Source organism: Gavia stellata, chromosome 25, assembly GCF_030936135.1.
Source record: "Gavia stellata isolate bGavSte3 chromosome 25, bGavSte3.hap2, whole genome shotgun sequence".
In the NCBI taxonomy this organism is placed as follows: Eukaryota; Metazoa; Chordata; class Aves; order Gaviiformes; family Gaviidae; genus Gavia; species Gavia stellata.
The window spans coordinates 4,796,053-4,814,693 of NC_082618.1; the positions used below are offsets into that span (position 1 = coordinate 4,796,053).

At 45.2% G+C, this 18,641-nt stretch overlaps 1 protein-coding gene across 1 annotated transcript in view; it reads left to right on the plus strand.

Moving 5' to 3' along the window:
* COL26A1 (collagen type XXVI alpha 1 chain) overlaps positions 1 to 18,641 on the plus strand; it is a 176,225-nt gene that overhangs the window by 118,313 nt on the left and 39,271 nt on the right. The window contains exons 4-5 of the mRNA XM_059829412.1: positions 1,724 to 1,765; positions 16,488 to 16,549. Of these exons, the coding sequence (XP_059685395.1) occupies positions 1,724 to 1,765; positions 16,488 to 16,549 (104 nt within the window). The remainder of the gene's footprint in view (positions 1 to 1,723; positions 1,766 to 16,487; positions 16,550 to 18,641) is intronic.

Consider the following 18,641-nt stretch of genomic DNA (forward strand, 5'->3'; position numbering starts at 1 on the left):
ATTTACCATGTCCCTGCAGAATGAGCATCACTTGAAACCCAAATCTTGGGTTAAACCAGCTGAAAAGATCCCTCACATTGGCAGTCCTGTGAGGGGCATGGGGGCAGGTCCCTTTGAGACAGAATTTCTTTAAGAAAAAGGGAATAAGATAGGGTTGGTGTCCATTCAGGGCAGGTTTCTATTCATCCACATGTCCCATGCTTGCCCAACATTATGGCAACAGCTGCTGGGAGTCACACCAACAGCCAAGTCTCTGTTTGCTTCTCTCAAAGGATAGGTTTAGGAGGAATGTAACACTGGTGACTGTGGGACTGGACTTGGCCCATTATCACTGCTTGTGTGCTTTAAAGCTTGAGGTGACGCAGAAGAGCTGGAGGAATATTAAAGCCCTCCAGAGGAATCTGTGTGGGTTTTAGTGAGTGTTTGAGGGTCTTAAGGGACTCCAGGCCTTGTTCAGATTTGCACCAGTGTCATTGCACCAGCGTCTCCCATTCCTCCCAGTGAAGATGAGTAGGAGGATAATAAGCAAGCCTGCTGTTCAGCTTTCTAGGCATATGTGCAAAACCATCTAGGACCCCAGACTAACAAAAACCATATTCAAAGCAATTATCTGATCTTGTTTGTTTGTTTTTAATGTGATGTTTCTAGACACTGGTACACAAACATGCTCTTGTAAAATCTTGTAACAGTTGTTTGTAGTTAGTATCTTCAAGACGGTTCTATGTGTGCTGATCATGACTAATATACATCACTTCAGTGTGACCATCATCCTCCAGTGCTGTGGGAAATTCTTGGTACTAAGACAATTATTTCCTCAGTTTGCTTAGCATTTTTCTTTTTCCTTTTTTACCCTTCTATGCAAGAAAACACAGATACTGATTTGCTCGTATATTGTGCTTTCCAGATGAAAGTGCTTTGCAGTTCACAGACTTAAATAATTAGGTCTTCACAGACCTCAGACTGGTTTACAAAGGCAGTTGGAGTCGTCTTCTCCGGTTTTACACTTGGAGATAGAAAAATCTCTAGCAGCAAAATTAATTGGCCCAGTTCACAAGCTGGCCCCAGCAGAGCTGGGGGCAGACACCCCCTCTGAAGTGTACTCTGGTTTTCTAAACATTAGGAGATGCTCGTACTGCTAATGGCCTTCCCCCCTGACTTGATGCCTTCTCCTCTTGTTGTCACAAACTTGGTTTTTAGCATATGCACCAGCCGCTGGGAAGGTGCTGGGTTCTTCTTCCCATGGCTCAGCCAAAACAACGGCAGCTGCTCTCCCTCCTTGAACCTGGGACCGTTTTTTCCCCATAGCGTGCAATTGAGGCAATGACTGCCGTTATCAAAAAAAAACCCCCAAAACCAACCCCCAGCCCCTTTTAAGTTTAACCAGAATGGATTGTTGCAGCCTGTTTCATTCAGTAGGTTTTTCTGCGGTTGTATTTCTTGGAAGCATCATCTCCAATAGAGGCACGGGGCTCTTTTACGGGCTTATTTCAGCACTTTGAGAGCACGAGTGTGTGCGTCTGTGCATGCATGTCTTGCTGTGGGTGGGAAGGGGGGAAGTGCTGGCAAGAGCGCAAACGAGCCGAGCGGGGAGAGCGAAGGCGCTTTCATTCCTTACCAAGTTTTGCTCTGCAAGCTGAGTAAACTTTTTCTCTGCTGAACCAATGCTGCGCAGGGCGAGGGTTTGACACGTTCCCAGTGATAATTGCTTGTCTCCCCCCCGCAGGTTCATCTGGCCGCCAGCACCGTTACTTTTCCAACCAGGACCGTAAGTGGGCAACGCAAACATCATGGAAAAGCAGAGCCTAAGAGCGAAGTGGGGTGCACTCCTGGGTGGGGGGCCGTGGTTGCCAGGGATGCCCTTTGCTTGGGGGGGAAGCATACGGGAGGGGGTCTGTGAGTCTTTGCCTGCTCTTTGCCTCAGTTTCTCTCAGATATCTGAAGGGCAAGGAAAAGGGGAGCTGGAAATGCCCTGCTCCTTTTAGGTTTAGAGAATTGCTCAGGCAGCACCCAAGGAGCACCTGGGAAGGGCCGTCCTGCTTGCACATTTCTCGTTTTCCCTTGGGTCAGTGTCTGAGAGGGAACACCAGGATCCACAGGCCCTGGGTCTGTTCCAGGGTGCCTGCTGTGCTCTCCTCCTTGCAATTAAAACTCACCCCCCTGTTTTCCCTGACCTGCTCGTGCTCCTCATCAATCTTTGGGGGTGGTATATTGAGAAGAGCCAGAAAGGGAGTCGGTTTGATTGATGAGGTGAGTGCTGCAGAGCGCTCAGAGGGAAGGGGACTGTGTCCTTGTTTGCAATTGCAGGCTCTCCCGTGAGGAGAGGTGTTCAAAAAACGTGTAGATGTGGCACTTCGGGACATGATTTAGTGGGCATGGTGGTGTTGGGTTGATGGTTGGACTTGATCTTAAAGGTCTTTTCCAACCTTAATGATTCTGTGATTCTGTCAGCTATTGGCATCCAGCAGCCTGGTGTCTCCTCATGTCCGAGTGTTTCTGTGACACTCATGTTGGTGTCTCTGAACAGCCTCCCCTGAGAAAATCAAAATGGTTTTAAAGGTTAAAAGTGAAAGAGAGCTTATTTGTTGCTTGCTGGTGCATGAACTGTATGTCTCCAAACTGATGGTAAAAGTGGCTTGAAAGTGTTCTGATGCATGTGCAAAAGCCCAACCAAGGTTTTAAATTTGACCGTATATCTCCAATGATGGTTAATCAATGAGAAGCAGGAATTTACATGAGAGCCTTTGTACCTGATGGCCATGTGCAGGTTTTGTGGAAGATGAAAATCATGGGACCTTTGAAGTAGCACATGTGCTGAGCAGACGAGTTACTCCAAAGGGCCTGTTTTGTGAAAGCAGCAGTATGCAAGGGCATGAAGAGCTCACGCTGATCTGGCTCTTTGCTCTCCTTGCTGAACACACACTCAGCAGAAAAATGAGCGTCCCATAGCCCAAAAGCTCCTGTGAAGCCTTAAATTAGGATAAGCATCTGTCTTTCTGCCCCACCTCTATTGGAGACGTGCTTCATGCTCTAGTTGCAGTTCATCTCTCTGTGTGCTCTGTCCATGGATGTTACAGAACATGCCTCTGATTCCTCATTAACCGCGGTTGTTCAGCACAGAATTGGCCGCTCATCCCAGGCACAGCTGGGGTGGGCAGTAGCCAAGCGGGGTGGAGATGGCAGTCGGGGAAGGATCTGCCTCAGATCTGCAGTGCTGCATTCCTTGGGTGGGACCCTGAAACTGAAGATGCCCAACACCTATTCGCAGCACTCACTGTGGAGACCAGAGGGCATTTGGAGTCCTTCATTGAAATTCTTCATTCTTATTGTATCAGGAAAAAAATCAATCTCCAGATAGAGAAGTCAGTCCGAGCCCTTCTGGGAGACAAGGATCCTTCAGTTCTTGTTTCTGTCCTCATTCTCTTTTGTATTCTCTTCCATGGTTGGGGATGGTATTGCTTACTCATGTCTGTTACTTGGGCATGTCCTGGCACACGAATGCACTTCTTATCGCATTGACCCTCATATTGGAATTGCCATGCAGAGAAACTAAATGACGTGTCCAAGGACACGTGGGAAAATATTGTGTCAGCAGGAGTTACATGTATATCTTCTGCAATCCTCATTATTGGTCCCACCACAGGCCAGTCTTGTTTCTGGATTGTCTTTTTAAAGTGGTGATTTGTGCCCTTGGTCTCTCTCCACTTCGTGCTTCAGTTTCTCCCTTGGTGGCTGTGCCCTTTTCAATATCTGCCCTGTTCTGTGTCCATAGAGAGCAGGAATAGTCCTGCCCCCTGCACATCATGGCCCTCTGAGGAGAGAAGATATTAAATCATTTTAAATTATTTTAAAATGTGGCTTACTCCATTGCATGCTTCCGTGCACCTTTAAGGTTTCATCCAGGCAAAATCTAACGGCTGCTATTATTCTTCTGCTAACCTGACAATGAGGGTTAGAGGATATTGGCTGGGTTTTTATAGTTTGGTTTTTTTAACTGTGCAAGAAATCTTTCTTATCAGCAATTTGGCGTAGGATTCCTCTAGTTGTCCTGTGTTTGAAGATGTTTCCGTCTATGGGTTGATCTTAGTAATTTAGCTTCCAAATGATACACTGATTTTTAGGATGTATAAGTTGAAATTTTTTTAATGCAAGTGCCTGGATTGCTTGAATTTTGTCATGGGCTTTTTCTACCCCTGGGTGATCTGGATCCCAATGCCTTGGGAGTGTTGCTCCCGGCATTTGGCCCACTGTGGCCAGATGGGCAAGGTGGAAGGTAATACGGTGTTATGCTTACACACTGGAAGTGCTTTGGTAGTGTGAGCTGCTGCTGTATTTCTAGAAGGTATAGAAAAGGCTGTCTGTTTTCTGTAACACTGTGATGTTCCTCGTAGGCTCATAAGCGCTACAGCATAGGGAGATCTGCAGATGCTCTGGCCGCACGCAGGCACTTTCAACCCTACCCAAGGTGGGTGTCTCTGCCTGGTGTTTCCTATTGGCTGTTTCTAAGTATTCAGCCCATCAAAAACTTTAGTTTCAGGGACTAAATTGGAATTTAAACTATCTGAATATAGTCCTTTGTGTCAAATCAAATGATTTGTTAAAGCGAGGCCAGATTTGCAGGGAGAATCAATCTTTTTTATTAGATCAACTGATGTGGAAAAAGCAGACAAACTTTCAGGCATATTAACCCTTCTTCTGGTCTGCGTCTGTATTACAAGAACGGAGGGACCTGTCTACCAGGGGAGACTGTGCTTTAGGACATGCATTTGCACCGACTGTTCCTCAACAGTCTTGGTCTGGACGCGGGCATGGGTGGCATTTTTGGGCATGCTTGTACACCTTTTTGGGGAAAAGACTTGTCTCCCTCTGTGTTTGGACACTAGATGTTACTACACAACAAATAATGGGCTCTGCTCTGCAGCTGATTCATTGTGCAAGTCTGGGGCTAATTACCGAAACCCTCCGTGCCTCAATTTCCATCTGTAAAATGTCACAGATGCCCACCATTCATAAATCGCTTTCAGATTTCCAGATGAGGTGCTGTGTAAGTGTAGAATAGTGTTAGTTTATACATATTGTGCTAGAGTATAATATAAAACACATGCAACAGAAGAGCCTCACAGATGTGTCTCTCTCAATTGCAAAAAGCAAGGCCTGGGCTGATGATTTAGCACAGCGCTAATTGGGCTAAAATAGGAGATTGCTTTTGTACTGATGCAATTGTCACCATTAAAGTCCTCATTTACCAACAGTTTTTGGAGATAGCCCAGTTGTTTCCTATTGAGGAAAACTGTAGCGTCTTGGGTCTTGAAGCACAGCAATTTATAGCAAATGTCGACGTTTTTATAGCATCCCTCACGCTGGCTGTCCTCACACTTCTGGAAGGGGACTGTTCCATTGTTTATTTTGAATGTGCGTCTTGCTTGGCCTGTAGCTGCACTTAGCGCTTTTTTGCTGCCTGCAACCTTTTGGGCATATCCTAATCTCAAAGCAGAGGCATGTGCCTGAGTCATTTCCATTGCCATTACTGGGTGTTGCATACACAGGAATCCCCATTTATTGATAAGAAAGCTATTCCTGTGGCTGCAAGCAAACGAGTGCCTGGCAGCTGTTCAGCATTAAGTCAATTCTCAGAGTTTAAAGGATTTGTGGGCTGTGATGGTTTGCGTTTGGGCAATTAACTTTGGTGAAATGCTTGAGAGTGTCTTCCAGACACATTTCATGGAGAAGGATGAACTTAAACAGTTAAGAGATTTGATTTGTTTAAGTGCCCTCAAGTTGCCTGATTGTGCTGTTGGGGCTAAACTCTCAGTGTGTATGAAACCTAGGAGCTCCTTTGACTGCAGGAGAATGATGGCTGTTCCTTCCAATTGCAATCTGGCCCTGCGCTTGTTTGAAGGTGCCAACATCATCCCTGTTCCCAGTGGCATCATGTGCTAGCAGGCACTAGTGACTGTGCATTGAGCCTCTGAAGCTATCCTCTAGCTGTTTAATTTTAAAGCCCTGGTCTGAGCTTATTTGCCAGCGTATTGTTGCCTGGTGCTTACAAGTGATTATTGATGCTGAACTGTTGTGAGAAGAAGGTGTCGGATTGGGGGGAATGAAGGTGTCTCTGGAGATATCCAGTTCCTTCTTGGTGTATTGCAGACAAATTGCACCATTCTGCATTTGTCCGGTTTGGACTCACTGGCTGTTCTCCCTGTTCCTCATCAGTGCTCAGAGGGAGGGTCAAAATTCATTGTCAAATCCTCCACAGCTGTAAGAGTAACATAATATTGGGGCTGAGTGCGTGGGGTGACAGGCGTGGGAGAGAAGATTGGCTGACGCCCAGCCTTACCCAGTGCTCACCATGTTCCAGAAGAAATCTCCCCAGATGCTGGGCCTTCAGTTGTGGGTCTAAACTTGCAATTTAAGGCATTTTTAAGGAGAGTTTCAAGGTGGAGGTAGCTAGAACCTCAAAATGAAGCTCCTCAAACTACCAACAGCATGACGTCTCTTAGGGGGCACTTACACTACGGTGCTCATTGTTGTGTAGCTATCATAAATCAAAGAAAGCACCAATAGGCAAATTGTGAATAAGGGCTCGGTCCTACCAGAAAGTAAATGGATCCCCAGATTTGGAAGCATTTGGTGAGTTTTGGGTTAAAATAACAGGATGCAGGAATTCTGGAAAACATTTTGATTATGGATATCCTGATTTTTCATTCTAAAACGAATTAGAGAAGTAGCTTCGTGTAGCTATTTTGAAGAGTTAAAAGTCTGAAACTGAAAATGAAATGTGCCTGGCTAACGCCAAGTGGATATTTCTTTTACTAATTGTTCTTCATTCAAAAGTTAATAAGGAAGTAACAGAAAGGAACAAACAAAAAGAAGTCCTTTGCACAGCCTTGTGCTAGCCACTAATCCGATGCAAGTGTTACCTTGTTTTTTACATTATGGGGACCAGATAGTTGATATAAAGATGTGCCAGGTCTCCTGACTCCCTGTTGCCCCTTGTGTCTCAGAGAATAAAATCGCAGCTGCAGAGAAATGTGGAAGGGATTCCTCTTTCTCCTGTTCAGATCTATAAGGACCACCGCAAGGCTCAGAGGGATTTCGATAAAGGCCAGCAAAGGGTAATTAGCAGAATTAGGCAGAGTAATGATCCTCAAGAGAATGACTATCTTGTAGCCTTGAACCGTTTCACTCCAGCTCCCAAGTGCTGAGTGACAGTCATTAGCCCTGTGCAGAGTGATGGTGTGTTGAGCAAGGGCTGTGGGGTGCCGTGCAGAGCCCCGGGGAGGAGTGAAGTGTGGGAGAACAGCCAAACCGCGGTGGGTTGAACCTGAAGCTGAAATGTTGACCTGGGAAATCAAAACTTTGCAAAAGTGCCCCTGGCACTAACAATAATAACAACAACAATACATAATAGTTCGATGTTCAGGGAAGCAAATTGTTCTGAATTCAGACCATCCCTTTGAGTTGCTTAAACTATTGTTTTCGTTATTGGCCTTTCAGCTAATTTTTTGTCTTGGCTAAAGGAACCAGTGCTAAATGTTCTGGATGAGGAGCCACTAGTGCTTGACTGAATATCCTAAATGTAACATGTTTATGGGTTACAAGGACTTTTTGGAGAGAGAAAGCATCTAACCCTAGAAGGTGTCTTTAGTCCTTGCAGGCTGAAGTGTAATAAAACTCAAAGCAGGGATAGAATTTAATGTCAGAAATCCAAACTGGAAACAAGATGCATATTTTTTGTACAATGGTTAACTTTGGATGGAGTTCACTAAAGAAACCTAGGTTGTCTGGCTCTAGAGTGTCTTTCTGAAAGACATACTCCAGTTTAAGCACACGTTGTTTGGCTCGAGGCTGTGAGAGATTCTCTGACCTGTGATACACAGGTGCAGAACCAGTATTACAAGAGTCCCTCCAGACTTTATGGTGAGCCTCGATTCGAATGTTTCCTTTTGTCCTGTCTGCTTCCTTATTTCATGTTATATTACACCATATTTTGACTGCATTTTTCCCCTGATTGCTTCTCCCAGCAGGGAAAAGCAGTCTCTTCTGTAAGGGATGTGAGACCATCTCAATTTGAGATGAACTTTCAAGCGTAGTGGGGTTCCCATGCATGCTTGGACTGGGGTCAGAAGAGTTAGCCAGATCCCATTAAGTATTAAGGGAGTGATCGAGAAATGAGCCTGATTCAGTGATGGTGGGTATCAGGTGCTGGACTTTGGCGTGGTAAGGACTGGACCAGCTATAGGAGGAGAACGTTTTCCCCTGGGAAGGAGCCCCAGCTCCTGTGGGCTCTGTGCCCTCAGCTTCCTTGGCAGGAAGGCATGGGTGCTCCCTCCTTTCAGTTTGGGGACTCTTAATCTAGCTTGCATATAGCCCTATCTTGCTATGAGAAGTTTGTATATATGTATTGTTCATACTTCCTATGTGCCTGCGTTTTCTGGCTTTTTATTTGCTTCGGTGTGCTTTACAGCCGTGGAGTGATACAGTGGTGAAGCAGCGGAGTAAAGGGCTCACAGAGGTACAATATCAGAAGGAGTGAGCACGCACAGTACCACCAGCATCGCTTGGGAGCACCGCGTTCAGCAGCTCCATAGGCAGCAAGGCTTTAACAAACTCATGCTGGATAGGTAAAATCTTTATTATCAGGGTCGCTTCAGTCTTCAGGCAACTATGCTGAGTTCCATTCGTAAAATGTCCTTGGTTTTCGAAAAATAATAGATACTACATTTCTAGCAAAACGTGTTGCATCAAAATCCAGCCATTCCCTGCTAAACCTTACTCTGACAGATGAAGATGGATTGAACACGGATCTCGCAACTCGTGGTTGCCTGGGAATAAATGATCATGATCTAATTCCATATGCTAACAGAGCACAGGCCTAACCAGCAAAATAGATCTCTGGCGCTCTGAAAGAGCACAAATCCCCAGGCTGAGAGCAATTATGTATAAAATTAGTTAGTGGTGTGGGAGTGTGCATGTGTGAAATTTTAAATAAAACAATGTGAGCGATGTGAGCTGTTTAAGAATAGACCTGGGTGAATAATGGAGGTTTTTTGGGTCCATTTGCCAAACCAAAAAATTGGAAAGAAAAATGATTTGGGAGAAACTGAAATGGAATTTTTTAGTTTTTTGACACAACGTAATGACTAAAATATGGGTTTGGGTCAACCCAAATTATTTCATTTGACCCGAAGTGAACCATTTAGTTTCACTTAAGACTATTTAATTAGTCAAATTCATTTTTAATTTAGGTGAGTTTTGAAATAAATGCTATTTCAAAACTTAAGACTGAAACATGTAATGAAGAAATTATGAAAATAATTAAAAAAAATCTAGAGAAAGTACTGCAAAAATTTTAGAAATTCCACCTATTTTTTTCACTTGAAGCTATGTACCAAATTTTATGTGGGTTCTCGAATAGTAGTTGTTACTTCAAAAGTGCATTTTGTGGTAAACTTTCTTTTCACTCAGTTTTGCTCAGGTTTTTTTTGCAGACACTTCAAACTCACAGAATATCATGATAATGAAAAAATATTTATTGCTTATTCAGGGAAAAAAACCCCTTTTCCTGTTTAAGATGGTAGAAGAAAGTAGACATGAAAATCAAGTATGAGTATTTTACAAGCAGAAGAAGATCAGATAGCAGTTCTCATAAGAAAGGAAATTTGATCTACTTTTTAAAGATAGCCAGTAAAGTTAAGGGTAAGGGTTATTACAATAGAGATATAAGAGAGAGAGATTACAAATTGAGAAATTTTGGCAGTGATCAGGGTCTCCTAGCAGAGATGGTGAATTATCTGTAATGATGGTAAAAAGGCAAAAATATTCTATAGGTGTTTTGTTTCATACTGATAGGCGGCCTAATAACTCACAATTTACAGGTGAAAATAAAACTTTCCATCCTGTAAAATCCTGATGTGAAAACCGTGGGAGACAACAAACTGTCTTTGATCACTGAGACCATCTTTAAATTTGTCCGAGCCTGCTGTTCGTTATCTGTGAGATACTTTTAATTATGCTAACAGTCATGCTGAGCAGAAATGTTGTGGGTCTTTATCAGTGCTGGTTTTGAAATTGGGATTAGAGGAACGCTGTGTTGAAAGTGAGTGCCTATGGTTTTCGGTAGTTATTGGACCCAGAAAGGGGGCAAAAGGAAAGATGTTCTCTTCCCCTCCTCCTTCCTTCCTTCCTTCCACGTCTGCTCGTGGGTGAGACCCAGCCTCGCTCAGCCGTCTGTACTGCCAAAAGAGAAGGGATGCTGTAAGGTGTGTTCTGTGTGCATCCAGTCTATGCACGCTTAGCTTAGAGCATGCAACGTTTGCAATTCAGCAAGAATGCAGATTTCCCCTGCAGCTGAACACGCTGACATGTTGGGGAGAGGAGGGACCTAATGAGCTCTTCTTTTTTCAGTTGAGTGCCTTGGACTGTTTATCCCAGCATCTCTGCTGAGGTAGACCCCAGTCACCTGGGGCTCTTCCGTCGCCACTGTCTTTGCCCAAAGGTGAAAATTTGCAATGCACCTAACAAGTAAATATCACGCTAGTGAACTGAGAGACTCTTGGAGCTGAGTCTTAATGATCCTACACTAAACAAAACTCAGAGAGCGTCCCCTTACAGGGAAAGTACTTGCTCCAGTTTACTGGGTCCTGAGCCGTGGCCAGGGCATACGATATGCTGGTAGGAGCTCTTCCCTCCCACAGCTTTCCAGACCTTTGATTCCTGTTTGCTCTTCAGACCAGAGGCTACCGGGCAACACAAGCGTTCTTCCTCTCCACAGTTGCTGTCAGCCCTTTGCCTTTCATATGCTCAAACCCTGTTACAGAGCTACAGACATGACTGATTCTAAACAAGTACAATTAATAAAGTCTATCTAGCCAACATCTGACTCTCATTAGAGGAAACGTGTTGAAAAAACAGATCCCAGGTTGGCTGTGATTTATGGCTTGGGCCTGCTATCCTTCACAAGCACTGGCGAAAGCTTTTGCAGAGGGCCAGAACATAAACTACTTAGGGAAACTCAGTATCCATGTAAAAAGGCTGGAAGGGTCAAATCAGACAAATTAAAGAGGGGTCGAGATGCAAGCCCAGGCTGGCTGTCCCCTACCGAGGGCCACCTGGGTAGGCACAGGAGATCTGTGTTCATATTTCTGCTGTGGAATTTGACTTGAAATTTCATCTGTGCCTGAGTCTGAAAGTATCACTGGTTTTTTTGTTTGTTTTTTTTTTTTTTCCTGGCTAAACTGTGTGTGTGTGTGGCAACAAGTGGATGTAGGGGTTAGTGGTCTGGTGGTTTATCCTGCGAGTGTCCAAATATGACATCTCCGGTGCGTAACATCTCAGGTGCTCACTGAGTTGACAGTAGAAGTTAGCTGTGCGTCCTACTTCCCTCGGGAGTTTCGAGCTTCATCCTTTTCTCCTTGCAAAGAAACATGGTTGCTGGACCTATTTAGCTGACTTCACTCAGGCTCTTCCAGATTTGTTGAGACTGCTCTGAACTTGTTCTGGAGAAAGGCGTCTACTAACTGAGAAAAGCTGGTCTCCTGCTTCCTTTGAAAGACAAAATTTTCTTCAGACTGGACGTGCTCAAGTTGTGTGTAACCGATTTGACAGTGCACCCCGAACCGTGAGAGCGTGGTGCGTGGAGACCTGCCCTGAGTAGTCCTGATTGTACAGCTGCTGGCACAGAGTTAAAGCTGTTGCTTTGTGTTTCGTGGAGCTGCTGTTGTGTTCCCGGTGCTGTAAACATGGGCTGTTGGCATGGCCTTGATGCAGCTCTGGTTTGCTCCCCCTACCCGGGGGATAACTGAGTTTGTCCTCTTTGTGCATGTCCATTTCTGAAAAGTGCAATGGAAGTGGTGCACATTACTAGATGGAAAGAGGAGAGCTGCCAGGCAGGTTTTATCACAGAAATCAAATATACTAATTTATTTCTCTGTGTGTATGTAACATTTAGTCATTTTTCATTCTCTGACCTTGGGTCCTTTACAGAAGAAACATTGCACTAAAATGGATGAAAGGAAAGTAAGACCCAGAGGAGGAAAGTGCATTGTTTAGAGCCCTGAGCAGGTTGAAGCATGAGCTGCAAATACGATTCTTATGTCCCGTAACTTGACTGTGTGCTACGCCCCATTGCATTGCAAGGTTGAAGTTTCTTGTAATGGCAAAATACAGTCTTGAAAAAACTGGCTGCAAAGATTTTATTTGTTTAAACAAAGGCTTTGTGATTCCAGAATTCTCTCCCCTTTCATATGCTATAAACCACCTCCTCCGCCTCCCCTCTGAAATATGAATTTTGGAGTAATCCATCAAGAAAAAGAGAGACAGAGCCTTGATCCCTTGACTTCAGTTGAGCTGTGCAATTTATATCTACTGAGCATCTGGCTGTAGAGAAACCAAAAGCCCTTTTAATATTCTGCAGAGACTCTGGGTATACAAATGAGCGTGGGCTGTCAGAACTGAGAAATGGGGCAGAGATGCCAAGAGGTTTCTTTGCCGTTTTGCACAAAACTCTGACCTGCGGCCCCGTGGTGAAAGTTGGCCTGGTTTTTCTTACTCCCCTCAGTGCCACTGTGATAATTGTGCTGAAATCATTAGAGCCCCATTGGTATAAAGCCGTTATCACGCCTTTCTTGTTTCGAGTGAGGAGTTTGAAGACTTGTGGGGCTTTCAGCCTTGAGCAGCTGAATTGTACAGCTATTTAATCATGAAATTATGCAAATGCTGCTGGAGCCTTGCAAGGTGGGAATGCCAAGTAAGCAAAGCACCCAAAGTCAGTCATTCACCGCTGTAAGTCACTTGTTGTAGGAACGTATCCGAAGCGGAAGCCACAGGCTTACAGCCCGGTGCCTGTTTGCAAAGCTGCAGCACTGGAGGCACTGGCTCAGCCTTTAATCGAAGATCAGTCAAATGTAGCAACCATTGGATCAGGGTTAAGTGGGGCACTGCTGGCACAGGGTACATGACTTGTTATTTTCCAGCATGCCGAGCCTACCACATCTCGGATATATCTTCCCTCCAGTTGCATTGCTTTACCCATGCAGCCAGAGAGGGGGAATGGGAGGGCGGGAAGGGAGAGGTGTGCTAGGACAGTAACAGCGAGACCTTATGGAGACAGACTGGGTGTCACGAGATATGCTGGTACAGTCTCATGTTCATTATCTCAATTATTTATCCTCCCTGCTGGAACACTTCTAAAACAAATCCTACCATGTGTTTTGAGGTTGGGCTTCATAGAGTGAAATCACAACTCCTTTCTCGGAGTTTAGCTGGAAAAATACAAATCTGCCAACTAGGAATATGAGGGGAATAAACTGTGGTTCTGTGGAGCAACAAGTGATGGATTTCTGTAGATATGGAAAGCGTCTGCTCTGGAGTTCCAGGTCAGAGAGTATGTGTATTTGCCCCAACATTATGTTTGTTGTATGTGAAATAATGATGTGAGATTCTCAAGCTCGTTTTAATAAAGCAGACTGCTTTCCCCTTGATCAGAAAATTCAACTTCACAGTCTCAGGCCCTGCAACCACCAGCCATCAGGATTAGACACTAAATACTTCAGTGCATAGTAGTCAGGGAAGGTATTTATTAGCTTGATTTGTCACCACCATTCTTGGGCTTTCCGCAAGGACAACTAACAACCCCAGACCTTGAAGCAGCCTCGTCTGCAGTGTGTTGTGAGCGAGCTTTGAACGTAGTTTCTGTAACTGCAGTACTGAGCATCCATCTCTGTGTTTGAAAGCATTGTCCATCTGTTGGTTAGCTAAATAAATGTCACAAGGATTTGTTGTCAGGATGGCTTGCCTTAGTAAGAAGATCTTTCGCATTAGGATGTCCACTTTCGGGATTAGTTAAATGTCTTTTGGGTCCAGGCTAAGTACCTTGCATGTGCATCTGGGTTTCCAGGCATTTCACAAAGGAAGGGATCAGAGTTCAAATCCAACTTGAGCTTAAGTAGTTCTCTTTCTGACCTGGGCTGTTTTCCATATGTTTCAGCAGATATCACTGACATGAAGATGATATTAGTACAAATCTCACCATGCAGTGGTACTGCTGCTTCCTCCCCACTCCTGTCATTTTGTTCATTTCAGTCTAACCTTGTGTGCTGCAAACGCACCTGAGAGGGCTCTTTGAGACACTCTTCAAGAGCAGAGAGGGCTGCTGGACTGGTGCTGTTCGTACACTCTCTCTGGCAGAGACGATCAGAGTATCCTCACCCCTGGGAGCTGGTTGATTGACCCCTGTGCAGAGGGGGTAGTACAAGCCCTTTTTTATGACCAGAGCTCTCCAAAGAGAGCTTAAATGATCATTCCATCTCAAACTATGCACGGAGATGGTTTTCAGACAGTTCAATTCAGTCTCTCTAAACCTATGGGAGTTATTAATATGTGCAAGCCAGCAGAAGGGAGAATAGGACTCCATATTTTATTTGCTCTGTAACACATCTGGTACGCCTTTTGGCTCTTGGGAGTACTGGATTTATTCAGTCTTATCTTTCTATGGGGATGAGCAAGATCAAAAGCATGAAGCCGGTTACATGCAGGACGTAATTCCCTGTTTTACACACCACAAGCAGATCCAGACCAAACAAGCCTCATCCATTTCCTTCCCTGTGCGACAATGCACTTATGGGACTTGTGTATTCATGGGCAAGTTCAAGCCAAATGTATTGCCCAAGGTCTATTGGAGAGAATAAAAATAAACGAATGTTACTTCCTGTTGGGTAAAAGAAAGTCCGTGTCAGTATTGACCTGTGAGGAAGTCCCTCAATCTAAGTGTTCCTGAACTATCAGATGCTTTGTCTGTAAAATGTTGGGTATCATCAGGTGGAAGGTCTATGTCTAGCTCCTTTGGGAAGCTACACAGCTCCTCATAGAGGGTCAATGAGAGAATTCCTTTGGAAGGTCTATGCAATGGGTGACTGGTTGCCGTTAGCACTCAAGCAATCTTCTTAGACTGTAAATCACTAACATGGAACAGCCAAGCTTCCCGGCCCTCTGAGCCATGGGCTGAAATCTTTGGATGGCTGAGAGCCATCAGTACATACCATGTGCTTCATAAAACTGGAAGGTGTTTGTGGATGAAGATTGGAGAGCTTCCTTGGGGCTCCTTGTGCAAAAGGGGACAAAGCTTGTTAGGGGGGACCACTGACTCCCAGGTGTTGGGGTGATGTTTAGTCAAGCCAAAACCCATGTTTACCCATTCGTCCCCATAGGTAGGCACTGCATTTACTCAACATCCCCTGCATCAGTACAGCCTCCACCTGAGCTGCACCTGGATGGTCTATTAAGGGGCTCAAGAATTACAGGTCAACCTCCCAAGCCCTGTGGAAATAGCAGGATTAAATACTTCTTCCATGACTAGTCAATAAAAACTGGCTCTGGCCCTTAAGGAGCCCAGAAATGCACACAGAGATGTATTTCTCCTCTGTGGCACATGAGATGGCAGTGATTCATCACCTGAATATGGATGGTTTATTCTCTGAAATACTTCATGCTGCAAGTCATTTTCCCTTTTTAAAAACTGCTGCGCTTCAGAAGTCACGATAAGTGAGTGGTCGAGTCTGGAACGCTTCTCTGAGAGCTGGGAATGGGCAGTTCAACACCGCTGCAAAGTGCTGGGCAAGTGCCTTGTTGATTAAATCTCTGTTCAGAGCTTTATCCTCCTTCACTCACTTTAAAATTGCCGAAATGAAAACAGAGGCAAAGCAGCAGGCCTTCTGTTTAGATAAGTGATGTCCTTTGTATCAAGCAATCATTTTAAACTGCACTCAGAGCCCATTATGTTAATGTTTGTTCTTGCTAAGGCATCCTGTCAAGACCCCTTTGGTGGTTGCTGCCTATCTGTTGCTTCTATGCAGCAAAGTGAGATGGAAACCACTTCGTGCTGCAGCTCCGGTCTGCATCAGCCCTGGGGTCTGTCTTGGATTTTCTTGCTGTCACTGAGACAGATGATTTGTTGTGGGAATGGTAACAGGGCCTGGTTGTCCAGGGATGGAGCAGGGCTCCACAGAGATGGGCATTTTGTATATTCATTGATTTTCTTGGTATTTGATGAGGAACTAGTACAGGAGGGGGTACAGCACAGAGCTAAATGGCAGTAGTGGTTGTGCAGCCTGATGTCCTGTGAGGTGACAGCATGTGCCACACCAGCTTGCACCAGTGGCAGAACAAGTGTCTCTGCTGGTGACAACAGGTCATGCTGGTTGGCATCATGAAAAGTCTTACAACTAATTTTTTCTTCACCTACCTTCTACCTATTGGGAACTTGGTTTCACATTCTGCCCCACTGAACATCCCCAAACAAGGTCCATGTAACATGGCTGTGGCTGTTTACCTGTGCCATGGATTTGAATACTTATTTTCCCCCCATGACTGATCTCAAGTCACTTTTCTGTGTGCCTTGGATCAAAGAAAGATCAGGGTCTGCAGACTGAAATCCATGGATTAAAATGCAAAGTATGTAGAAGTTTTACATCATTTTGTTTTGTTCTTTCTAGAATGCATGAACTGCACGAGACTAGCGGATATGACTGAGCGGCTAAGCACACTTGAGGCCAAGGTAAGGACCTGCCTTTATTCTTCTGTTTGGCAAAAATTTCCGAGAGTTGCTGCTGAAAAAGGTGTTGAGTTGGCAGCCCTGGAGAGATCAAGTGTCTGTCCTTCTGTCTGCAGCAAGGAACACGCTGTGGTGGTGGTGGTCCTGCCGCAGGGAACGAGGGCAGTGCCGCTGTGCACATGGGCATTGCTCACCTCTGGCCTGCCTCCTTCTGCTCCCCGCGCATCCTCTTCAACTTCACTCTGCCACACAGCTGCATCTCTGTCTCCCTTCTTCCCTGCTGTCACAAACGTGCAGCTGCTGATAAATAATAAATAGCTCATTGCTCTTGACTGGAACACGTTGGCTCAGGTTTTGCTCGAGAAACAGAGGGTAGATGGAGCTGTATGAAAAATTTCTTGCCTTCAGCTGGTTGATAATGTGGGGATGTAAAGCAGTGGCTCCCCTGGCTCAGGAAAGAAGCAGACTCTGATTCTGGTCTCTCTCACTAAAAATGCCTTGTAGAAACCTTACCAACGTAGAGTGCAAAACAGAGGAGTAACGGTATGTAGATTTTTCTAAGAACAGTTGTTCATTAGCCTGCTCTTCAAGTGCTATCCAGTCCTGCTTTTTTATCCTTTTTCTGAAAGATGTGAGGCTTTCATGCGTGGTTTAGTGGAGACAAATGTTAAGGGGAGACATTCATGTTGTGGGGTTTTTTTCTGCAAATTGTTTTAGTTTCTACCTACTGGGATTCGGATAAATTGTTCCAGTCTAGCAACAAAGCAGCTGAATCAGCCGGTCCCATTTGAGCTGTGGTCCCCCCTGTGACAGCCCAATCCTGGCTGTTAGATACAGTGCTTTGGTCCCTTTAAGGCATTGCGCCGCTGTTATTATTCATTAACCGATGGTTATCAATGACATAAAAGAATGTGGGGAGAAACCTTTGTGAAGGGGGATGGTGGATGTGTGGTGGGTTTGAGTGCATGATATTATGGTAATTTGGGAATTGTCTGTGCTGAAATGGAGTGAGCAAAGTTGTTTGGAACTTCCTCAAAGCCTTTGCAGTTGTATTTCACTACAGGAAAATGAAGGGGTGGGGGGAATGAAATTCTGGGGAGCAGAATTGTTCGAGTGAAAACAACTGTTGTAGTGCAAAGTATAAAGACGAGCTGGATTGTTTTTCCGAGCAGAGAGACCTGGCAGGTGGGTGTTCTTTGGCAGCAAGGAGCTGGAGGCGTTTGGAGAGGAGAGAGGGGCTGGTGACTGACCTCTGCATGTGCAGTCCCGAATCCAAGTAAGACAGGGGACCAGCCTCAGAGAGACGTAAATCAGCCCTCCCATGCTCAGCCTGTAGCCAGCTGTACCTTCCTTCACTTTCCAGTGCTTTCTATATTTGGCTCACTGGAAAACAATAACAAAAGACTGTCCTGACATCAGAGCGCCCGTGCTCAGCTGGCTTGTGCTGCTCAGCACTTGGGTAACAAAGCGTAAGAGGCTAATGGCAACCTCAGCCGGCGCCCTGGCAGGACTTCATGGAGGAGGAAGGAGGTCCTACCTACCCAAATCCCCTCGAGAAGTCTTAGCCCAAGAGTGAAACTGCACCCAGGTCAGTGGGTTTGTCTTACAGATACGAAGCTGGTATAAATCGGGTGACGTTCCCATCACCTGAAAGCAATCTGCTCTCAGTTGGCACCAACTGCCAGATGCCCATGGTATTTGGGAAGTGCTGCCTGCTTGTCTTCTGCATGGGAGCTCTATGAAGGCAGGAGCATGTTATCTCCTCCTCTAGCCTAGGACACTTGTTGTGCAGCAACTGGCATTTGTCTCCTGACTGGCGAATCTGACGTGCTGTTCTTAGGAAATGCTTCCTATGTTGGCAACCGTATGGCTGCAACCTGCTCTGCGTTCAGGAGGGAGCACTGACTCATCATCGACACACACAGTGTTGATGGCTGAAGACTTTGTAATCTTGCAGACCTTCTGACATGAGGAACAGTGAGGCAGATGCTGCAAAGTTCAGTGCCAAGATGTAGCCAGCCAGACCCTGGAGATGACACTTGAAGGGTTTTGGTACTGCCTCAGTCCCAGCCATAGCCAAGACCACACCACCTCC